The following is a 25,767-nucleotide window of genomic DNA, read 5'->3' as shown; positions in this document are numbered from 1 at the left end:
GTAAAACGGCTTGTTATATGCCTCACTGGTCAGAAGTGAGAATAGGTCAGACGGGGTCACGTCTGCCTCACTTTCGAAACAAGATGTCTGCGTACATCAGTGTTATGAAAACGCGTGGTCCCCACGCGAAATGATATTTACAGTCAATATAGCTTGCTAATTCTGGATTTTCCTGGAATAATTATGTTGATTTCAAGGGTAAAATCAGGTTTGCACTACTTTCAAAATGTGTCACTTGCGTATCAAACTTTCTTGAGGAAATATTCGAGAAAGAAGTTTAGCGCAACTCTGAATTTGCCCAAGACGACGTTCGAGCTGTGGGGTGCAGGGAAACGAGAGGTGGATGTACAAAAGGTTAGTGGTTGCATGCGAGATGAGACTTGTCCAGAATAGCTTATTGTGAAGACATATCACATTTTTAGCAGGGTACTGATAATCTCGAGACGTTGTGATGTTCCGCGGTGGGGTACCGGGGGATCGATGTGATCACAGCCAGGTACAAGAGGGTGTATACTGGGGTCGAAACACACCTGCAGTCGCGGGCATATCGACTACGGGATCAATAGATCGATCCAGCTAAGGGGCGCCTGTGGGTCGAAACGGACGGGGGTCGAGGTGACCTGTTCCCCGTTGGATCACATATTGAAAGTTTAATAAAACAGCTCAACACTATCAGTAATCACTCCTCGTTCTGTGCTCTCCCTGGCCTTTCGAAATTGTTAGTAAATTTACGAATTTGGTTCAAATAAATTAGTAAGCACAAATTATGTAATGCTGAGCCCACCAATTTTCAACAAGCACTTCTGGTACTCAATAAATGATGTTAAGGGGATAGAAATGATGAATGATTTCATTATTGACAAAGGAAAGTGAAAAATCCCTTTTTAGTTTTTTTGACAATGAACACTCATATTTTGATACACATTTTGAAAAGACCCATTAAATAACACAGTTACATCATGGGTCATGAGTGCTTCTAACATTGAAATTTCTTCCTTGTTTCAATAAAGTGTGTCATTTTGGTCAACCGGCCCATGAATGTTATTCAATTAATCGATCTTTATTACACAACATAACATTTTCAAGTATATTGTGACACAAATCGTAACTCCCTTTGTGTGTGTAGTCAGTGGTTGATGATTATATATATTAATATATGAAGTGGTCATTAATATTATCAGTGTTTGCACAAGTTTTAGATGCTAAAAAATCTCTCCCCTGTTTTTCATATTTGGAAAGCTCTTTTACTTTGAAAGTATGCATGTCATTCATAGGTGTTAGGTGGTGCCTCTTGGTAGCTGCAGTCATTATGCCATGTTCATCTCTAAAATTCTATCAAACAACCACTGATCAGAACATTTTGCAGTCTGTGGTTTCGCACAAATTTTGTCTCATTATAACAGCAAATTTAAGTACGCGAACTGACACTGGAGATCCTGCTAATGTTCTTAGAGACAGATATACTTTTAAAACGCTGCAGATGATCGTCATTTATTTTTTGTCTGGATAAACGTCACGGTTTTCGTCTTGGGACTGTGCACAGCTTTGTCTTTGGATCATCAAAGAAATCTATCAGTATTCATAACATTTGCTGAGACAGTTTCTTGTAAAATATTTTGAAGGAAACCTATTAAAATTGGCAAGTTCACTGAAAAAAATTCAATCTGCCGATCGTCAAATGACAAATCTATGACAACTAGGATTTCCGGCTAAGATTTCCGGCTCGTTTCCATCTCCATGTACAGACAAACACTTTGCGGTACGGTACATCGTTCAACCATGGGCGGTCCGGACTGCAGTTCGACTGTCATTCCGGCTGACTGTCTTGATCTCTTCTCGGCGGTTTCATTGTTTCCAATTTTTTCATATCAGGTGCCGTTTTTATGCCAAACTTACTTTCCCAGCACCAGCTGAGGATGCTATCTATCTCATGTATCTGAAGCATTTGTAACTGCCCGCTTCCCTCGATCCGCTTCACCCGCGTCCATTCGGAAAGTTGACAGCATGTGAGTGTTTGGGTATCTCGAAACTACCGTAATGCATGACATACCAGCATGAGAGTACACGACCCGGGGATCTTGAAACCTTTTCGCGCATGCTCATGTTAGCACAGGTCAAAGTCCAAAGCTATTACCATCGTCGATGCGCCGATCATAGGGGCAGAGTAGTTTTTGAAAGACGAGATATGACAGTATTTCCCCGGAATTCATAATCTTGACCGAAAATCAGGCTTCAAAAATAACAAACTTGTTCGTAAATGGCCGATTGGCCGTGTATTTTTTTTCGTAAATTTTCATTTTTTGTCGTAATTACGAAAGTTACGAGCGACAGCGAGAGCACAGCGTCGTTCGTGTTGTTACAGACAAGGAACTGTTGTGTTGTATTCTTGTGGTGGATCACTGCATATACCTATGTAAACAAGAACTCTACCGCCTAGCTGCAAAATTGTAGCTCTACGGTGAGGCGGTCGGTGAGTTTTGGTTTTTGCGACCTCGCTCACTGGTAGAGCTATAGTGCCGAAGGCCCAGTAAAGTTCAAAATAAGCGCACCAAACATGGTGCGACATTCGGTTGTGAAATCCTGCCCATTTAACACATTTGGCCGTACCGATATATCACTACTGAAGACTAAACACTATACTACACCAACCGTCTCTTTTGTAGAGGGACCGTGACTACACCAACCTTGTCGTTTATGGGGTTTGGTATTTGTTCAAACACGTCGATCACCTTCCAGAAACATTTCTGGGAGCCGCCATCACCAACTTCCAGTAATGGCGGCTCCCAGAAACACAGATACCCCATGCTCAATGTTTATGGAATGCGATCAACGTGTTTGAACAAATGTACCAAACCCCATAAACAACAAGGTTAGAGTAGTATAGTGTTTAGTCTACAGTAGTGATAAATTGGTACGACCAAATGTAGTAAATATGTGGAATTTCACACCCAAACACCACACCATGTTAGGGGGCGCTTATTTTGAACCGTACAGGGCCTTCGGCATTGTAGCTCTACTGGTGTGGGCAAGGTCGCAAAAACCAAAAATCACCGACCGCCTCACCGTAGAGCTACAATTTTGCACCTATCTACCACCATGTTACGTCGATTACACTTTTTCTGTATCAAGTTCAGCGATTTAATAATTACAATTTTTCTTTCATCTATTTTGGCATCAGCTATGTATTTAGAGAAGATACAGTGTGCCCCATTCTTCTGTTGACAAAATTGTATGAATTACAATAATCTAAATAAACAGAAGTAGATAAAAAGTATTAATTTCATTGTTTTTCCTAGTTACTCTATGGGTAGAGTAACCGTAGCACTTCCAGAGCAGATAACATAGCTTTCTGCAAAACTAACAGCAAGACTAATGTCATTGTTTATATTTATATTGCACACAGAGTTGTGGCTTTACCGATCTATATTCCTGGCAGAGGGAACAAGAACGAGACCAACACTTCTGTCTTCATGATGGACCGCCTTACGCCAATGGAGTCCCTCACGTAGGACATGCAGTCAATAAGGTACATGTATGCTGGTTCCAACCAAAGTTTGGTACTGAGATAATGTAATTGTATGTTGAATTTACTCATAACACACACTGCTTGAAGTTGTTATCAGTAAATCTGTACATGTATGAGACTGTGTTTTGTCACAGTTGCTTGAAAAGATGAAGTTTTTGTCGTCAGTTTTCAAGTTTTTTTCCAATTAGCAGAGATCTTTATGTGTTAGTGTGGACAGTGGTGATAACAATATGAGCAACATAGCAAAGACTGCATGTTACACACTATCGCATACCAAAAAGTGTCAACTACAATACTGCTGGTAGGTTTTTCAAGGGCTTTTGCACTCTCATGCTGACAACTTTATGACAATGGTATTTGTTAGTGACATGTTTTAATTTTAATTGGATAATACATAACACTGTCATACATGTATAGAAGGTATTGTACAAATGTAGTTCTTGTAAGTATTTGGTAATATGTCACCATCAGATCAAGTTTGATGAAACCAGTTAGACATAACAGGTCCCAGGTGTTACATTTTAACAAAACATGAATATTTCAAGGCCCAAGGATACCAACATACTGTGAATTTATGTGATTTTACTGCCCAAACCTGCTATATTGCACCAAGCCAAGTAGGTGAACATTTAGAAAGATTTGGCTCAATAACGCTTCTTACTGACCTGGCAGATGGGGAAGTGATACTATCTGGTAGGATTAGGGTTAATCATGGCATGTTGCATATCAGTTACCTTTTAAATATAGTGCTCTTTTGGTGCATTTACACTTTTGTTTCCGATTTTTAAAGTTTTTTATTCATTCATTGTACAGATACTGAAAGATATTTTGAATAGATACAAGCTGATGAGAGGGTACAAAGTTCACTATGTACCTGGTTGGGATTGCCATGGATTGCCTATTGAATTGAAAGCACTGTCAGAGAAACAGGAAGATTTCAAGAAACTTTCACCAATTGAAATCAGAGTCAAAGGTGACTAGTCTTTTGAATCAAACTCATGTTATTGTTAAGCAAAAAAATACCATAAATTGTTTTGGAAAATATTGGCTTTGTCACAGTTAATTTTCAATCAATCACAGTAACTTTTGCTGAAACCTAAAAGTTTGTTGAATCAAGTGTCATATAGTAGGTATTAACACTTTGGTATTTGTGATGTATTCAATGAAGGCATTGCATGATTAGCAACTGGATAAATCTATCTTGCCATATCAGTACCGTATATGTGAATCATCTTATCAAGGCATTTTGCTGCAGATGAATGTGTAGCTGACTAATGTGAAGAAAGTGTGACTTTCTCGATGCTGGTAAATTTCAATGTGCAAATGATTGTTTATGAAAAATATTAATTTCTGTTTCTTCATTTGATTTCAGCGTGTAAATTTGCTGAGAAAGCCATAAAGGCGCAAATGGATGCGTTTAAAAGATGGGGAGTAATGGCAGATTGGTAAGTAACTTTCCATGGGATACTTGCATTGAAGTGGCCCTCAATTGTAATTCTGCAACGGTATCATGTAGAGCAAGTATGAGATGTTATAGTGAATTTAGATGTTAAGGTGGTTGGAAAGGCTAGAGCGTCAGTTATGAATTTCAACAAAACTATTAAAATATAAAAGTAGTCAACATTCTCTGTGGAATAAAAAAAACTAGACATTTGGGCACAAAGGCATTGCAGAGTTATAGCCTGTTAAAACTTCTGAAAAACTGACCAAATAAGAAGAAGTTGGGGAGTCCTTAGTGTATTAACTATGGTAGAGGTCCCCTAGCTTTTAATAAAATGTTTGAAAAGGGAAAGTCATTATTTGCTGTTTTTCAGGAAAGTTTGACAAGGCGGTGCTGGCATTCAGAGTGAGTGACTGCTATTGTAAATGCATTTTAGATTCTTTGAGTGTCAAAGAGGTGTCAAAAGTGAGATAACCAAAAAAACTGCTCTATGACTTCAAAAGAGGGGTGCAAATATGGCTTGTTTTCAACATTTTTGACAGAATAACAGTTTTCCTACATAATTGTATACCAAATTAATCCAACTTTGAAATGAGATATGGACATGGAATTTTTACAGCCTATTAACAAGGTTACAGATAAGATTTGTACGGCACAATTTTCCTGTATTTGAAATACTTTTTGAAAAATCACATTTTGAAATTTGAAAGAATTTTTAATAATTTTTTGATATATAAACCCATGTAAAATCATAAAAACAAATTTTATTTACAAATCCTGCCGTACAAATCTTACAATAAATAGTGTCAACATATTTATAACTAATTTGGTAATATTAATACTATCCAATTATTATTAAATTCAAATATGTAAAAAAATATATGAAAAATTAAATTTTAATATTTACTGGTGTCATATTTCAAAATCATGGCTGTAAATATACAATTTTTATATTCTTTGGAGAAAATATTACTAAGGGAGTTATCCTGAAAATTTGAACTAAATATCTTAATTCTAACACTTGAAACTTGACATTAACTCTGAGAAAAGAATTGGTGCAAAAACAGCCTTTCCAACCACCTTAAAGTCTTCTCTTATGATTTCTCTGGCTGGTTGATCAGAATACAGTAGTTGTTTTGCTTGTTCTAGGTTCATGCTGAAATCAACCCAGACACTTTTCTTCTCTCAAATCTTTCCTCATTCAATGAAGGTTCATGCTAAGATCAACTCAGAACAGTTTTCTTCTTGTGAAACTTTCTTCGTTGGCTGACACAGTCAGTTTCAAAAGGCTATTTTCATTGGCTCAACCATACCTTAAAAATTAATAACGCTACCCATAGGTGTGGCTGAGCATCCAGGCATCCCATTGGACTGTATACATAAAGCCCACTGGTTCCAGCCAGATCTCACAACCTGTGGTTTCTCACAGCTCATGGCTCATAGTGCAAATCAAGTTTGAGGTCTGGCATGCAAGACTAGAGTTTAATAGAAGACAAAGTAATTTCACCACTGTATTTGTTAAGTTTTGCTGATTTTGTCAATTTTCGTCATTTTTGCAGGAACAACTGTTACTACACTTTCGATAAAAACTATGAAGCAACTCAGCTGAGAATATTTTATGAAATGTATGAAAAGGTAAAATTTAAAGCCAAGGGATTTGGTTGAAGGTCCCCTTCCAGAGATATCAAAGTCCCACGAATCAAACCAGAAAATTGTATTTCTAAAGAGAAGTGAAAACTCTATGGTGAATAGCACAGCAGGTACATAAACCCCTTTACCACCATGGTTTGGCCCAACCCATTGCTACATGTATCAATAGTGATTATGGACCTGTTTACTGGGCAATAGGGGTGAACAGATTAAGTAAGCATCAGTTTGTATCAGAATGAACATCAAACATTTTCAAGTATAATTCTGTGTAACACAAGCACCAGCTGAATCTGACAAATGCTAAAAACAGATACACTGCAGCCATTATTCCAATGCTTGAAGGTACAGTTTAATTACTCTTCCAACCTGAACATCAAACTCCATGACTGAATTAAACAGACTACATGTAGCTCCTAGATAAGTTTTTACAATATGGAAAAAAGATACTGTGGAAGCAAAATGACTTGAATTTGTCTGAAAGTGGTTACTATAATCATACTACACTTTCCTTTCTTTGTTCTCTGTTTCTAGGGATATGTTTATAGAGATTTAAAGCCAGTCAACTGGTCTCCATCATCCAGGTAATTTAAACAGATGTATGATTTGCTGTCATGTGAAAAGGGTTAATAGCAGTTACTTTGAATGACATCCTCATTATATTTTCTCTATTTTCAAATATATTTTCTTATTCTCCTCCCTGAAGTATGCATCGTATACAAGTGATATCATTGTTACAATTAAATTCTTGTCCAAAATAGAATTCAAAGTTCATCAATGATATCACATGTACACTTTCAGATAGTGATGGCAAGTTGAAACTTTGCATTTCAAAAGGTTTTTAAGGTATAGAATAGTAAACAGCATTTTACAAACACAACACAAATGTTGGAAAATACATCAAAAGTTACAGCCAATCCAGTTGTAATTATTTCACCAAGCTCTGTTTACTTTTGCTTGATTCAGTGAATGTTGACTTTGAAACAAGTAGAGTACACAAGACTCAGTTGTCTCTACTTCATAGTGTTTTAATCTTTAGCCATTTGCAACGTCAGCCTCACATAACAATTTATCATAGATAATTCTGCATGCACGTACAGACATAGACACAAGTGCCCAAGATACAAGAGCCATAGCTAAATCTGAATAACAAGGGTAAATTTTAACATATAGTCAATCGTCTGGAGCTATGACAAGGCTATCTGTCAATGAACAAGTTTATAGATTCTTGTCGTACAGTCTAGCATAGACAGAAAGATTGACTTGGTAGGAGTCAAAAATAAATGTTTGTGTGTTTTCCTTTCAGAACTGCCCTGGCAGAAGCTGAGTTAGAATACAACCCTAAACACATCTCTCCATCTCTTTATGTGAAATTCCCTGTCCATGTAATGTCAGAGCATCTACAATCAGCTGTAGGTGAGTTTTGATAATTACATACCTTAAACAAATTTGTGAAATGCAACAATGGTTTACCAAATTTTGTGTGTCTTATATAAATTTGTCTGCAACCCCTTACTATAATACTGAACTATTATTTTAGGCAGTGACTGATGAGGCTTTGTGGTTAGGATTTAGATTTTGTAGCATTTTATCACAGCTACCATATCTCTCTTCTGACAATAATTTCATAATTTGGATCATCTTGTATTTATATTTTTAATTTACTTTTACAAATATCCTATTTCATTAGGAAGACGTTTTGCTAAATATTGGTCATTGTTTTCCAGACAACTGAGACAATAGTATGCCCTGAGAATGCCCACCCTCAAATCTTGAAAGATAAAAGCTAATTGCTTGATATACTCAGTATTTTAAGCAGTCACCAAGCACAATTATATAAAATCTGTGTTTCGATTAGGAATTGAAAAGTTACCAGTTACCAGTACTATATGTAAGGTGCCCAATCCAGACCACCATAGAGTTTTTCCATAAAACTTTAATTCAGTTCACAAACGACTGCATACCTTGGCAAGGAACATAGACAAGAGAAGAAATCTGTCCATGCTAGTAGAAGAACTCGATCAGCGTCTCTCTGTCTTTGCAGGCAACAACACTCCAGTATATTGTGTCATCTGGACCACCACGCCGTGGACACTGCCAGCCAATGAGGCGATCTGTTACATGCCAAACAAAGACTACTGCATTGTGAAGAATGCTGACAAGCAGGAGCATTACTTGTTAGCTGCTGATAGAGTACAGGAAATATCTCAGGTCCTTGGTTTGAAACTAGAAATCAAGTACACACTCTCAGGTGAGTGGAAGCCCACCCATTGTTAGGAAAGATATCAGAATATGGGTTTCAGGCAGAGTCCATATGCTCCCGGAAAGACCTTTAAAGTCCTTGAATTACATGTACTCTTTGGTGATTGCCAGTCACAGCAATATGGACTATAAGCTTCATATCAAAGGGAAATGTGGTGTTAAAAAAATTGATGTAACGTTTTCTGTTGGAAAGCTTGAGTGAGACGTGAAAGTTTTGGATGTCACATAATAAAAACAGGAAAGTGATGAAATGTTAAATGTACATGTATTACACACTTGTTAAAGTGAAAAACAGCAACCATTAATATTCGTGATGAAATTTTAAAATTCATTATGCCTAAGGTCAACCGAAAAATTCTCTAAGAATAATCACATAACCATTTGCATATGAGATTTTCAAGCAACAATTCATTTAAAAAGCTATACAGTCACCTGTAATCTAAATATGCCCATATATGGTCAAAGAGGCATTTCTTGGTATTCAAAATGCCCATGTGAGGGCGCTGTTTTTAAAAAGCAGCCACCCGCTTAAAATCTGTGATTGGTTAGATTTGCTCTTTCCATGGTAACTGTGGCAAAATTTGAATGGGTGACAGACTATACCTTCAAAGAACTGAGACTTATATTCTGTTTTGAATTCTTTAGGAGACTTTCTGCAAGGCACTGTGTGTAGACACCCATTTGTCAGTGACAAAATGTCGCCCTTACTGCCTGCCAACCATGTTAAAATGACAGTGGGTACTGGTCTTGTACATACAGCACCAGCCCATGGTGCTGAGGATTACGTTGTTGGTGTGGAAAATAACCTTTCATTGGTAAGGGCAATAGACATTTTATTTATGTACATGTTTCCACAGTGCAGCGTTTTTGCCAATAACTCACATTGCTTGCATTTTCAGTATTTCTGTTGTAAATAAAACTGAGAATGCTCACCTTCTCTGAAAAGTATACTTTAGATTAGAAAATTAATGAACTGAATGTAAACAGAAAATTCTGCTTTTTGAGAATAATTAATGATTTGAATGAAAAATTGTTGTAAATTTCATGATGTTTCCAAGATTCTAAACGAAGAAATGGAAAAGTATGTGAATGCCAACATAAATTGTCACTGCATAACAGAAATTACCAATTATTGAAACATGGCTGGTGTCACATCCCAGTGCACATACTGCTTTTACAATAAAGAACATGGCACACCAGATTGCTATGATTCATAATTACCTTATTACAATATTTAAAAAAACATTTTGCAAACTACATTATATCATATCCTCATTAAAGCTAAGCTCATAACTCCATTATTGTAAGTATACCGGTACACATCCCTGCATCAACATCATCGCTTGTGTTCTCAAGACATCACTTTTGTTGTTATAACATGTACCCTTTGAATCCACAGCAATGCATGGTGGATGAGGACGGACTCTACACGGAAGATGTAGGCAGTGACTTGAAATTCAAGAATGTTCTGACAGAAGCCAATGATATTGGTAGGTCACAAACTTTAGATAGCGAAGTTTTGTTTGAATTCCTGTATTGCATGGAATGGTCCAAACTCAGTCATGGTTCACCCTAATTTGTTTTCAAAACAAAGTAATAACTTTTCTGCTCCCTCACCATACTGATTATCTTTCATTTGTAACTCTAGATTATTCATTCATAGACAATAATTTTCCTAACTCACTTTTCATCTAACTTTTCCCCAGTCATTGCTCTGCTTAGAGCCGCTGGGAACCTTGCATATGTCGGTGATTATGAACACAGTTACCCATATGACTGGCGGACCAAGAAGCCAATTATAATCCGTGCAAGCACACAATGGTTTGTCAACACTGCTGCTCTGAAAGAAAAGGCTCTGGTGAGTGATATGCAGAAAATGTGGACAAACAATTGCTTGTCAGAGTCATTTCATCTCAGATATTTTTGGAGTTACTTGAGCTACTTCATCCTTGATAGCACTTTGTGAAGGTGAAACACTGCCAGTAGATATGTGGACTGAATAGGCGAATATCAGTTATGACCCACACGCAAAGATATTACAGAAAATGAACATGCACTTTCATCATGTCACAGGACACTCATTTTATTTCAGTGTGTGAAAATATTATAAAGATTTTCCTCCTGTTATGGATGAAATGCCATTAAAATCTACTGATTTATTTCATTAGGGGAAGGTGGCCCTCTGTTCTACAGATGTGCCAACCAATTATGTCAACCTAATAATCCACGATGGAGAGTTTTTTGCATGATTATGAAATGATCTACTATACAGCAATCTTCTATACAGCTCCTGTTTTCTTTCCAGGAGTGTATAGCAGAGCTGCCAATGCTGCCAAAACATGCCAATCACAGCATGAGTGCACAGTTGTCTGGCAGAGCTTACTGGTGTATTTCAAGACAGAGAGTCTGGGGTGTGCCGCTCCCTGTGTTCTATGACAAACACACCAAGGAACCCCTCATCACAAAGTAAGATATTTATTTCATGGCATTTTTAGCTCATATTTGGTTTTATATATAAATACCAAAAAGAGCTTATATGATGAGTCTGAGTGGCGTCTGTATGTCTGTATATTTGTGGGTATGTGCGGATGTATGTCCGTCACACACAAAGGCTCCCATACCGCCAAAGCTACCGTCTCAGTATTTGGTGTACAGGTAGATATAGGGGTTGAGATGTGAATTTGTTCAAATGAACACATCAGTGTCAAAAATGTGCAAATGAGGTAAGAAAAAGGGAAATACTGCAAGTGTGCAGGAGTGGTGGCAGTGAACTGAATCAGCCCACACATCTGAATAAGAGGATTTTGACCTTTAACCTATTTGTATGCAGGGTACCTATTATGTTTGGGAGTGGTAGCAGTAACTGAAACAGCTAATTGTTCATTTCCTGTCATTGTTTATGAACTGTGACATATTAACAGATCTGCTGAAACCATATGGATGTCTATTTTTGTACATCCATGGTAGAAAGATTCTCTGCTATGCATGTTGCTAAAGTTGACCTTCAGTATCTAAAGTTTCAAACTTATTTACTCTTGTCATTCTTAATTTTCTGGTTGAAATATTTCTTGTTGTTTTCTGTTGTACTGTGCAGAAATTGTCATAACATCAATGTATAATTTTCCTGCACTGAACAGATAGAAATAACACTTATTGTTGATCTTTGGTATGTACCAATTCTGATCAAATTTGAGCAACACCGTATAATTGCGGTATTTTTGAGGGGATGGGGTCATTTTTATGTGACTTACAGTTTTTCTCTCGAAAACATCTTCTGGTTTGAAAATACTGGTAGATAAATTTGAAAAGTTTTCTCTTGCAGCTGTATTCAAGTCAACAGCCAACCACAATATACAGTGACATTGAGGCAGCCAATCATTAACTCTGTCTTACATGCATAAGTGACCATAAACCAGTTCTCTTTTCATAGTAGTGAACATGTTTACTATACACATTTTGGGAGAGATCATTGATATATCTAATTTATGTTTTACAGGGAAACCACAGACCATGTTGTCAGTTTGATTCAACAACATGGAAGTGACTGTTGGTGGAAGCTACCAATGAATGAACTCTTACCTCAATCTGTTCTTGCCAAGGTAAAGACTTATTGACTCAATAATCCAATGCACTGTTACCGTAGACTTCATGTTTTAGTCAAAATACATGTAGTATCAAGTGTAGGACTGCAATGTTCATTTGAAGTGATGCAAATCTTTTTCTCCCAGAGGGGAGACGGTTCAGGAGGACCAAGCTGAATATAGTTGTCAGTGTGCTCAATTCTCAACGAACTTGTAAATCAAACTGTCTTCCACACACCTTACTTTATTTATTTAGATTATTTTGGTTAGAAGTCGTCCCTATCACTGCCTGTCAATTTTCCGCATACTGTATGTATATTCCCCTTCGAAATATTAAAATAACATTGCAATATCAGAAAGAGTTTTACTCTTGAATTTCCAATAATGAAGATGTTGTTAGCTGAACAGAGGAAGACCTTCTACAAAATTCAATGTGCTAAAAAAGGATTGAAAAAACACATTTCATTGTAGGTCAGCAGTAACTCCAATTTTTTTCAGATTAATTTCTTTGCAATGGTTTGTCCGCTCAAAATTATGAGATAAAATGAAATTTAGTTGTCATGATCTTTAGAGCTTTTGATGTTTTCCAAAATTGATTGATTTCAATTATTGTTAAATGTGTTTCTGTCACTCAATATAAGCAGAAAGTTTAGAAAAAATGGCATGTTACAGTATCATGAATTACATGTGTTACTTTTAGCCAACTTCCAAAATTTATGGAGTTTGGACCTATACACATAACACTTAAGACATAGTTGGTGTTTACTTTTCTCAGTGTGGTATTGACAGTGGCAAAGAATTTACACGTGGTGATGATATTTTAGATATCTGGTTTGACAGTGGATCATCATGGGCACACGTACTCAAAGGTAACATAATAATAATAATAATAATAATAATAATAATAATAATAATTTTATTGTCATATATATACGCTATTGCACATACAATGAAATACATCTTGGTTTTGCGAAAACAAAAGGACAGACAGTGAGATAAAAAAACAGGGAATAAAAGAGCAATACACAAAATAAAACAAACAGAATTAAAAATAAACATGTTAGAATAAAAGCGCCGACTTCAGAAGTACAAGTGTAGGAACTATGAGAGACGAGATGTGTGAGCTCTCACAGTACTCGATTTACATTCATTTAACATGCGAATTGCTGTAGGGTAAAAACTATTTAGGGATCGATTAGAACTTGACTTGATTGAACGGTAACGTTCACCAGAACGCATAAGTTGAAACAAATTGTGTGCAGGGTAGTACTGATCATTGACAATGGAGACAGACTTTTTGAGAACACGGTCCTCGTAAAGACTGTCTAGCGATGGAAGATTACAACCAATAATTTTACTGGCAGTACTGACGATCCGGTTGAGTCGTTTCCGTTCATTCATTGTGATATTACCATACCAGACAGTGATTGCGAATGTCAAGACACTCTCAATCACTCCGCGATAGAACCTAATCAACAAGTTCTGACTAACACGAAAACTCTTCAACCTCCGCAGAAAGAATACCAAAAATATTATCAGAAGTTACAGCCTTTGTTTCTTTATGTTTGCTTGCCTTTTAAAGGATACTATCAAACAGTTTCATTGTACAGTACAAACATGTATCAATAGATGTTCAATCATGAAGTGTAGGATTGAATTGAGAATTTTGGCAGAGAGTCTCTACCTCAGAATAAGAGAACATTTAATATAATTAACTAACCTATTTTTAACAGATGTTGGTGGACAGGCTGATGTGTACTGGGAAGGGGAAGACCAATATGGTGCATGGTTTCAGACGTCACTGTTAACAAGTGTAGCGATACATGGCAGAGCTCCATACAGGTAATGTTGACAAGTGTAGCTTCAATGCATGACAGAGCTCTATCCATATGCCTTGTTTTACCTCATTCTAAGCCTTGTGGCATCAGATGTAGAAACTATGCAGAGTCTGCCCATCCACTTATATAGGTCAGACCTTGACAATAGGAATAGTAGGGTTTTACCAAAGATACAGGGTGATAATCTATTATTTACTTTGCTTATTCACTGTTACAGGAATATCTATGTGCATGGTTTTACATTGGATGGAGAAGGCAGAAAGATGTCTAAGTCACTGGGCAACGTGATTGATCCTGATGTCATTATCAATGGTGGCAAGGTGAGGACAAACTTGGAACATTGAACTTGAAGGTTATGGCAATTCAATACTGCATTATAGTGAAAATAAGGAATTCAAAATTAGTCTTTGTAACTTTGATTTAAATTCACTGCTTTGTCAGAAAAGTAATAAAATGTAAAGATTTTTAGAAGGACTCAGCTAAGATAATTTATTAGTACAAATAGTAAAATTAAATCGAAAATGAATTACTTTTACAAAAGTCAGTAAGTCTAAACAAATTGTGTAGACAAAATGTGTCTTCTCTTATACATACTTATACTTTGCATTACTCTCAAGTACAATGATTTGAAATCTACTAACCTTTGCCATTCTCAAGAACAGCATTGATCTGCCTAGAGAACTGAGTCACTGTTCATATTTACCACATAATGTGTTGATAACTCTGAGGTAAAAAGCCATTGGAGCCAATCTGAGCCCACTTTCATCTGTTACACTGCTTGTGTAAACTTGTTTTCCTCTGTTAAACTACTTCTGTTCACTTTCACAGTACATAGCATTGCTGTTGTCTTTGCCGTGCAATGCAGAGAGTGCCTACTTTCATACTATCACATTCATCAACTTACTCCCAGTCCATCTCATCTGTAGAACAAGAAAACTGAGCCAGCGTATGGGGCAGATGTACTAAGGTGGAAAATTGCAGAGTCCAATGTGCTTGGAAGAATTTACATCAGTCCAGAAAATTTCACCATGGCAAATCAGCATATTTTAAAGGTGTGGCTTTATTTACATCTTAAATTAATGTGTTGTAAGGATAAGGATAAGGATGAATAATTTATATAGCGCCTAGTATCCATAAGCAATGTTCACTGGCGCTTTACACTAGGTCACAGGTAAGCTCTCTTGAAGAAATGAGTCTTAAGCAGAGATCTGAAGGTGCGAATGTCCGGGGCTGATCAAATAGGAGCTGGCAGTTTGTTCCATAGAATAGATGAGGAATAGGAGAAGGATCTGTCACCGTATGATTTTAACCGAGTTCGTGGAACTTTAAGTTTGGTTTGTAGACTCGATCGGAGAGATCTGCTAGGGGTGTTGACTTCAATGAGTTCAGCCAGGTATGAAGGAGCGAGTCCATGTATTGATTTATATGTGAGAAATAGGATTTTGAACTGAATTCTGTAAGACACGGGGAGGAAGTGAAGTTCCTTCAGGATTGGTGTAATGTGATCCCTTTCCTTGTTTTTGTGATGAGACGGGCAGCCGAGTTTTGTGCTCTTTGTAGTAATCTGATGCATGAGTCTGGTAAACCGTAGAGTAGTGAGTTGCTGTAGTCTAGCTTAGCAGAAAGAGTTGAATACATGAGAGTCAGACAAGTCTTTTTAGAGAGATATTTCCTGATGAATCCAATACGGCGGATAAGTAGATAGATGCTCTGACAGGTCTGAATTATGTGTTTCTTGAAATCGTGGCTACTGTCAAACACCTCTGTCAAACAGGAATCCAATATTGCGTGCTTGGTCTGCCAGTTGAATGGAACTTGATCCAACTTGAATGCTGTCAATGGTGATTGGTGAGTGATCATATCGTGAACGAATAAGGAGGATTTCTGTTTTGCCACTATTGATGATATCTTGGTGTCATCAAATACTTTGCCTTAACCAAGGATGTAGAAAATATTCTGCAGTCAGCTAAAAGTTACTAGCTGTGAAAAATTATTTGTTTTATTTTAAAATCTTGGACATTTTACGTAAGTTTAATATGGTGACATACTTCTTGTGCCTTTGTGTTTTTTAGGCATCTGTAACCAAAACTTTCTACATGTTTACCAGTAAATATGCTATTCTGGCAGCCTGATGCTGAATGTTAAATGCTAAAATGTGATAAAACTGTATGTTGGAATATCAAGCCAAGCCAAAGGACAAGTGTATGTCCTCTGATATTGGTATATAGATCAATAACCCAACATCAGTGTTTTATCCAGGATGGCATCAACAGGCGGGATTTTCCCCTTTACCAGAAAATTTAGGGGGCATTTCACCAGTTCATGTGTTCTACTTGTATCTCTAAGGTGTGACTCACACCATTTCATGGGGGGGGGGGGTTGGTTCCCCCTTGACAAATTACAAGGGGGTGCCAAGATGTCAACAGAGGGGGAATCCTCCCTTCCCCCTCTCTAGATGAAACACTGCAACATATTAAGTTGATTTGCATAAGCATGTCAAGTAAAATTGTACTTTGTGAATTGCGAGCTGAAGAGTTTAGAACTACAAAGTTCCAAACCAAAATTTTAAAATGATTTCTTTTAATGTAGATATTTAGGTGTTTTTGTCAATTCGACATACATTTTTTCAGCTCTGTAAGTACCATTATTCAAGAGGGATGTGTAATTGGTCAGCCATGGAATGATTGCTGTGAGAGTTAGCTGTATGCATTGTTGTGTTATGTCATGGTGTCTGTTAATTAATTTTTGAACAGCTTGTTACCGTTTTTCCTTTGTTCAATTTCATATTCAACCAGTCATAACTCTGACACTCCCTATGTACATGTTCATTCTTACCTCCACAGATACGCAATACACTCAGGTATTGTCTTGGTAACCTCTCTGACTTCAATGCTGAGGTGGATGCGTTACCATTAGAAAGTCTTCGTTCCATCGATAGATACATACTTCATCTCCTTCATGAGTATGACAAACAGGTAAGAGCTGAAACTCTCTGATGGCGTAAGCTGATTGGTGGATTGCGATTATTTACAGCAAATTATGGAGTCTGAAACTTAAAGTGTATTCTGCTGCTGATTGGCTGGTTCAGATGAGTTATTATGTCAATGATATTTAGTCATCCTACATGTATAAGCTGCAAGCTTTGGAGACACAGCACACTGCCTGAGTTAAGAGTTTACAATATCAGGCTAAACATTTCAATTCATATTTTCTTAGTCCCCACGGACACCGTCCGGGGGGACTTATAGGTTTGGTCATGTCCGTCCGTCCTTTCATGCAGATATCTCAGAGATGCCTGGAGCAATTTCATTCAAAATTGGTACAAGGATTACTTCATATGTCATACAGATGCACGTCGATTTGTTTTGTGATACTATCCAATATGGCTGCCAGGCAGCCATTTTATTACGATTTTTCTTGTACAGAGCCATAACTCAGGCATGTTTCAACCTATTTTATTCAAAGTTGGTACAAGGACATTGACAAATGTCATAGATATGCACATCAATTTGTTTTGTGATACGATCCAAAATGGCCGCCGTGCGGCCATTTTGTTACGATTTTTTCATGTACAGAGCCATAACTCAGGCATATCTCAACCGATTTTATTCAAAGTTGGTACAAAAGGCTCGACCACCTTGTCCCAGTTTATGGAAAAGCCAAGTTGCTGAAGTAGTTGTTGCAAGGCGTTAAATGCTTGTTCGCACGCTAGTTTAGAGTCCGCGATGATTAGGAAATTGTCGAGATACACGATGACGACATCATACCCTTTCCTGCGCATCATTCTAGTAATACTTTGCGTGATGCGAGTGAAATTTCCGGGCTCTTCGCTGCACCGAATGGAAGGCGTGTGTCGACCATGTATGTCCAAGTTTTATGCTGCGTGAATTTGTAACGTAGGCCCGTAGCACGCTGTGAGTCAATACTTATGGGTACAGAGCGATAAGCGGATTTCAGGTCGACTTTGGCCAGATACGATCCTGGCTTGCACATAGCGACCGCGTGATCGATAGTTTCATATTTGAACGAGTTTGTAGATGCATATGAGTTCACGCTTTTGCCGGCAGGCTGCAGTCGTGAATGAGTCTAACCTTGTTTGATTGTTTCTTGGGTATAGCACCGAGGCTGCTTATAATGTGCGGTTTACTGTTCGTGATCTTGTAATTTCCTGCTGATATCTCGTGCAAAATTTGTTGTTCAACCGCCTCGCAGTAAGCTGGATCGGTGCATGATGCATAGTTCGTTCGTTCCACTTTTTGAAGGGGGGTGCCAGGGTCGATGATGTCGAAACCGTATTTTATGCCGTTTAGAATGAAGTCGCGATCCATGTCGTATTTGAGTTCGTTTCCCATTTTTCCAGGCAATCAGTCAGAGGGCTAGCTACCTTATGCTAGGCTTGACCACCCAGTTCTTGGCTGAGCAGCGAATTGTGGCGGTGTTGTGGGTGGTCTTTGCGGCAGCCGTCCTCTATGCACACGTGCGCGAAACGGCAGGAAGTGCGGTTGCAGCCGGCTGGTTTTTGGAAATCAAAGCAGATTTCGGTTTCTCGTGTGACAAAGTTGCGGCGCGCAGTGTCCTTCGTAGTGTTTTTCTTGGGCGTATTTCCGTTTGCCTGTTGTTATCGAGGTGATACAGTGATAAATGGAGGTCCACGGAACCCCATGTGATTGAGTCCGTCGCCTGTTTCTTGCGATACTCGTGATCATACGATAAAACTGATGATGTCGTAAAAGATTGCGCGTAATCCCCGATGTTAATTGTGTGATCGAGGTACGCCAATGTGTCCTTCGTGGACATGCCGCGGTTAATCAATGTCTTTAAGATTCGGGCGTTGGCTGATATCCACTGAGGAAGGGAAACTTGGTCAGGTTTCGGTCTACGCTTGGCGTCCGCATAACTAGCTTCATGTCCCCTTCCGCTGCTAGTTCCGTCTCGTCGGAAGAGTCCAGCGAAGCAGTCTTTGTGGTTATATGGTCCGGAATCAGTAATGGTTTACGCTCATCCTTCGTTAGATTTTGGGATGTGGTGCGCTGGTCCGATACAATGTCTTTTAGCGCGTCGTTGCTGAAAGCTTCGAGGAGTTTGTTCAGCTCTTCATCTTTGGCGAGGGACTTTGTAGTCGCCCCTGATGTTTCTGTCCCGTGTGTAGGTTGGTCTTGAGGTGCCTGTTGTTTTGCCGGTTTTGCGTCTAAGTTGTTCCATGCCCAGCGGAGCAGTCCGCGTTGGCCTATAGGCAGTTTAAGTCCGATGATGTCTTGATTGTTGAGCCGCTTCAGGACATCGGTTGATGGGATGCCTTGTGTAGTTAGCACGTCATGTGTATCCTCCGTTAGGCCTGCTGCCTCACACCATTCGCGGAAACTTTGTGCTTTGTCTGACATTGTTGCTATTCGTTGGCGGGAACAATAGCTTTGTGGACAAACGTTATCCACCTGTGAACGCTCTGAGGGCGAAGCCAATACTGATTAACTATTAAGTGGCCTCGTCCGTAGACCGTCCCACTCACAGCCTCGAACCCGGCCATTTAAACTACAATAAAACAAGTATTATTGTTCACGTTGGTACAAGGACATTGACCTATGTCATACATATGCACGTCAATCTGTTTTGTGATACGATCCACTATGGCCGCCAGGCGGCCATTTTATTACGATTTTTTCATGTACAGAGCCATTTCTCAGGCATATCCGCATATTTCAACCAATTTTATTCAAAGTTGGTACAAGGACATCGACCAATGTCATAGCTATGCACATCACTTTGTTTTGTGATGCGATCCAATATGGCCAATATGGCCATTTTGTTACGATTTTTTCATGTCCTGAACCATAACTCAGACATGTATCAAGTGAATTCATTCAAAAGTATTTTTATCACAGACCTAATGAAGAGGACTTTATCCTCTCTGAGGACCTGTAATCAAAATACCCATTAACAAGTGGGGACTGTGTCATCAACGATGACTTTTTTACTTTGCTCCTGGCAGTTTTACCATTAGGAACTCTGTGCAACATGTATATAATATTAAATGAATTTATTTTTTTCCTGTTATAAGGTACATCCTTCCATCTCCATTTAGTGAAAATTGGACATGAAATACATGTACAAAGTGATTGAATTTGAGTTGATCAAACAATTCATTAAGTCTCCCTTCCATGTAATCTACTCTTTCTATCTCTCTCTTTTCTCTCAGGTTTCCAAAGCCTATGATAGTATTGATTTCAGTAAAGTTCCAACCTTGACCATGAACCTGGTCCATGGCCAAACATCAATGTATTTAGACACTGTGAAAGATAGGTAAGAAAGAAATCTACTTTAGAGCTTGCTTAAACTCAAATTAAGGACTGCTGTTGATTATGAATATTTACTCCAAAGTCAAACACTACACTACCGGTAAGAATCTATGTGCAAAACTAACAATTGAATTTTCTTACTTTTGAAATATTTTACATCGTCAGAAAAGCAACACATGTCATTTATTATTACGGATGTGGTAGCACTATTTCAACTGACAGTGTCAGGCCACTGTAAATGTCTTCTGCAAGTTGTCATTTCCAGAAGTACTGAACTCTTTCCCTTCTCATGCAAAAAAAAACCAGTGTCAAAGATAAATTTGCTACCTGTATTATTGATCTAATCAGACTGTATAGTGAAGCAGCTGACAGTGTAGACAGAAGATCTAGTCAAACAGTCCTGCATTTTATCCTGGAATCACTGACTCGATCTCTGGCTCCTATTGTACCCCATCTTGCTGAGGAGACGGCATTGCACCAACATCAAGGTACATGTAATAGCATATATTGTAATATAAAACTGTATGTATAGAATGAACACTGGACAATTTTACAAAGTAATGTAATCCCAGAGAGTCAACTTGGTCAAAAAGGTGTGCGATCCCACCCAAGAAAATCCCTGTTGTTATCTGTGTGCACTACATTACACTGCAAAAGTGTAGAAGACTGGGCCCACCCTGGACAAGTTTACAAATAAGCATAATCCTAAAGGGGCAACTTGGGTCAAAAAATGGGCGATGTCCCCTCAGAAAACCGCCATTGTTTGGATAATGAAAATTGCACCATGCGTTCTTCCAATGGCTTACTTTTTGAATATTTTCTGTTGGTGTCAGTATGCTGCAAAGATTTTTCACCACATGTTCAGTCAGAAAAAAGTGTTCGATGTACCATAAAAGGAGCCATATCAATATGATTGATTTGTGATATTTTGTCATCAACTTTCAGGTTACACAAGTGTTTTCAAGACAGGCTGGTTTTCGTGTCCCTCCAGTTGGTGCCAGCCAGAACTGGTAAAGGATATTGATATGCTCTTAGAAGTTAGGGAGTCATTTCTCAGTGCAATAGACCAAGGGAAAAGTCGAGAATATGATGTCACTATTTCCACGCAGTCGGACGAGCTCTTGCAAACACTGAAGGTAATGTAAATTAACAACAATTTTGCTAACAAGACAAGTTTTTAGAGCTATGCAAGGAAAAGATTTGTCATGTTTGTCTTTTCTATGTGTTTCCCAAACTTCACTTTGTTCAAATAGTATCTTTTCATCTTTGAATTCCAATACTACTAAAGTTCCTCTATTTTTCAAGAGATTCAGCCACACACCAATCTACAGCAAATCTTAGCACTATCTGGTGCATGTATTCTTACCCAGAATGCAACTTTCTTCCAGGTTGAAATAAACTTCATCAATCTGTGTGTGAACCTCAAGCATGCAAGCAAGTGAAGTTAGAATTTCTCTTTTCAAGGACAGTTGTCGATAAGCCTACTGTAGCTAGATGATCAGTCAATAATATTTGTTCTGATATGAGCTGATAAAATTGCATTTTCCAAAATGAATTCACTGTGTTTACTTCAACAGAAATTGCAACCAGAGGATTCATCCTGCCAATCAGAGCTGGCTGAGATTCTGATGGCATCGTTTACCACGGTAACAGATGAAGTGCTTGAAAAGCCAAATCAAGACACAAGGCTTATTCATGGCAACTGCAGAAGTGGTACGAATTCTTTGCTTTCTTTATTATAAAAGCACAGTTCTCTACATTGGCTATGTCATACATCAGGTTTGGTAGGAATCAATGATTATGTTGGTAATGGAAAGACAGATGTACTTTTGATGACAAAGGAACATATACTCAATATATCTTATCATGATAATTGGCTTTACTGCTTTAGAGTAACATTCAGGAAACATTATTATGTTTACAAGTTTCATGATACATTTTTTCACAAAGTTCAGTGGGTGCGTGTCTGTATGTTATCTTTCTTGACAAACAAGGTTGTGAAGAAAGAAAAGAATGCTGTTGAGAGGGGTAGTACAGAAATTAACCTGTTCACCCCCAGTTCCCTGTAAACAGGTCCAAGATCACCATTGATAACAATGGGTTTGGGTAAAACCATGGTGGTGAAAGGGTTAAATATTGTAACTCTTATGGTTGTGTTGAGGGATCTTGTCAAACATTAATGCTACAGACTTTATCATTGCTACCGAATTTGGAATAGTCCTCTTGTTTCTTTGGCAAAGAAACTTCTACACATGAAAACAGGGGAGAAAGGGGCAGAGCTTCATTTGCTGACGCCAACATTTCATTGGTTCTCAAGTCAGCCATTTTCTTTGTGTCTTTCGTCATACAGGTTCCTCAGATTCACCATTGCCCTTCACAGTACTGGTCACGCCTGCCTCACACCACAAATGTGAGAGATGTTGGAAATTCACCTCAGAAAACCCCAAGGTACCGTGTATCAGATGTATGGAAGTTTTAAGTGTAGGTTGGGAGTCATGACAGTGAATGTGCCAGATCTGTCAAGGAATTGATCCATCTTGTAAACATTTTAAACTTCGTCTTTGCAAGAACAACAATTTTTTTGCTCTGCTTTCATGTGGATTTATTACTTCTCTCGTGTCATTGGATTATCATGATTGGCTTCGTCGCGTGGCATATTGAAAAAAAGTGATAAAACATAATTCAGGAGACTCTTGACCACATGGAAAAGTGATCTTGACCGCTGAGGATGTACCTGAACTTTGTGCCCATCGTTTCTGTACCCAGTGTAGTTGCTCTTGACAAATGCGGATGTACCAGAGTTAAGTGCACATCTTTTCTGAACAGACATTGATGTTCACTTGTTGCATGCATATGATTGCCAAATGTATGACACTTTACTCCAGTTAAATTGGACAATATTATAGTGATCAAAGTACCTACGACAGGCCACAAAGAATGCAGTGTCTGTTGTCGTAATTTATTTGAAAGCAATTTTAATTATGGCCATTGGGAAATGGAGCTGTTCATAGCAGCAACTCTCTCCTTACAACTACTGGTATGCTGGTACCACTATGTTCACGTAAAGGTGAGGAAACATTATTTTTTTAAGTGTAATGAATTTTACCTGCCTTCAAGGCTGGTGCTCATGACAGCTACATAGATATTAATCTTGCCTTCGTCTTCAGTATTATCAATATTGCTGTCATGGGCATCATCCCTAAGTATGTAATAAATCATGACCTTGACTTGCTATTATTTGTTATGTGTTATTATTTAAATGTTTGCTTGTTTTCACCAGATTTTTTTGTGTATTGTCAAATCTATTTTCTGTTTAGTCTGCAGGGAGTGTTCATTTTATTGTTAAGTATGTTGAGATAATTCAAACAGGCAGGGATCAACAACTCTGAGTTACATACTTATTAATGTTTATGTAAGCTCTTATGTAAGCTTTTCTTGACAGGAGGAGGCAAGTTTCATCGATATCACCTCCAACTTTAATTGATGTTATCAAAAACATCACCATGTAAATAAAAATTGTACATGAATAATATTATACCTGTCTGTGAGGCTGACTGAAATTCCAACCACTTAAATCTTGTTCCAGCATGAGAGAGAATCATTTATAATTATATTTTTACAGCATGAACACTGCAGTTCTCAACTACGGTAGTGCTCGATGTATGAAATTGGTTAAACTCTTCGAGGTGGTTTATTAGTGTAACAATATTTAAATTCTATGAACCACGCACATCATTGTGTAAACCTTTTCACAAAGAACGCTTTGGGGGAAATTTGACAACCTTGCAACTGAGATAATACCAGGGTATATGAATAATGAAAACACAGAGTCAATAACCATGATGTTTGCAAAATAGATCTTTGTGTGATATGATACTCAACCACGTGATTTATATCATGTTCCACTTGAACAAAATCATGACAGTGATATGTGGGTCTTATTAGGCAATTCAAAGCATTATGAGATTTTCAAGCACTTAAATCGTGTAGAGGATGCCATGGTGGACTTCTGAATTCATCAGTGAGGTACAGGTGCTGTAAGTAGATTTGACAAGTGGACAAATTTCCCATAGGGTAGCCGTTTACACAATGGCACACGACTGAAAGATCTTCCCTTGATATTTCCAGAAGCAACTTTGGTTGGCTTTCAGTGATAGATACAAATACCTGTGTTGTCCCTTGACATAAGTGGATCAAGAAAGGCATTCTTGAATTCTAAACATTGCTAACAAATCATTTTTTTCTAGGGGATTTAGTTTTTCCCAGACTGTACTTGAGATCTGAGGCATATCTTGTCAATGGATGTGAGGTATTTTCTCAAAACACATGCGTTTACAACTCTCATGATGCAGTGCAGAAGATGATGTGTTGAATCCTTAAATCATAATGTTGATTCAGTAATTAGTCCCTACTGGACAGCGAATGGAAGGGGAACTTATGGATTGGGCTCTGTGAATGTGTGGAAGTGTCTGGAGCTGTTCCTTGGACATGACTGGACAGATTTGTCTCAAACTGGGTATGAGGACATCAAATCATGGCATATATTTGCATGTCACATTAATTTGTCATCTGATCCAATCTATCCGCCCAGGCAGCCATTTTGTGGAATTTCACACATGCCAGTCGTAACTTGAAAACTGTTGGTAAGAATGTCATGCAAATTGGTACATACAACAATCATCATTAGGTTAAATATAATTTTGGTGGATATGGTCTGCGTAAGTAACGAATTTGTACATTTGGCTATATCTCAAGAATGACCAACCCAACTTTGATGGGACTATGTAGGCATTCAAAATGTTCTATAATCTTACTCTGCTAAAAGTTTGGTGGGCATGGGTCACAGATTTTAAGCTCATTTCCATAATTAATGAATTATTGTACATTGGGCCTTACATCCAAGTTCCAAGCACTGAATTTCAACAGCCTTCTGAGGAGTATTGGTCACACATACCGGTAGGTCGAGCTATGTACATAGTTTGATAAGTGTGATGAACTGATTACCCTCGTATTTGCTCTTGTGCATATTTAATGAATATCTGTAAAGCCATATATCAACACTTTTCAGAATTAGAGCGCGAAGCCACTGTAGTGAACTGCAATAAAACTGCTCACACTAATTAGTTTCAGCTGTAGCCGTGGCCACTTTGGTGTTGAACAAGGCTACTTGATAAAGACC

The 25,767-nt window shown here is 38.1% G+C and overlaps 1 protein-coding gene across 2 annotated transcripts; it reads left to right on the top strand.

Moving 5' to 3' along the window:
• Positions 1 to 65: 65 nt before the first annotated feature.
• On the top strand, positions 66 to 23,820 carry LOC139141930 (isoleucine--tRNA ligase, mitochondrial-like). 2 transcript variants are annotated; one of them, XM_070711694.1, is made up of 23 exons: positions 66 to 354; positions 3,404 to 3,526; positions 4,340 to 4,499; positions 4,899 to 4,971; positions 6,527 to 6,602; positions 7,149 to 7,198; positions 7,921 to 8,030; positions 8,659 to 8,865; positions 9,522 to 9,691; positions 10,276 to 10,366; positions 10,583 to 10,734; positions 11,182 to 11,342; positions 12,373 to 12,475; positions 13,233 to 13,326; positions 14,191 to 14,299; positions 14,513 to 14,615; positions 15,222 to 15,347; positions 17,139 to 17,270; positions 20,489 to 20,592; positions 20,937 to 21,076; positions 21,534 to 21,724; positions 22,166 to 22,301; positions 22,939 to 23,820. In XM_070711694.1, the coding sequence occupies exons 1-23, from the start codon at positions 184 to 186 to the stop codon at positions 23,085 to 23,087; spliced, it is 2,931 nt and encodes a 976-aa protein (XP_070567795.1). In that variant the 5' UTR covers positions 66 to 183; the 3' UTR covers positions 23,088 to 23,820. The 2 variants fall into 2 exon arrangements, with proteins under 2 accessions (XP_070567795.1, XP_070567796.1); XM_070711695.1 differs by lacking the exons at positions 66 to 354; positions 3,404 to 3,526; positions 6,527 to 6,602 and having other exon boundaries at positions 4,352 to 4,499; positions 22,166 to 22,302; positions 22,937 to 23,230.
• Positions 23,821 to 25,767: the final 1,947 nt, after the last annotated feature.

The sequence above is a fragment of the Ptychodera flava genome, chromosome 10 (assembly GCF_041260155.1).
Source record: "Ptychodera flava strain L36383 chromosome 10, AS_Pfla_20210202, whole genome shotgun sequence".
Classification (NCBI taxonomy): Eukaryota; Metazoa; Hemichordata; class Enteropneusta; family Ptychoderidae; genus Ptychodera; species Ptychodera flava.
This window is presented reverse-complemented; position numbering and strand designations above follow the sequence as displayed.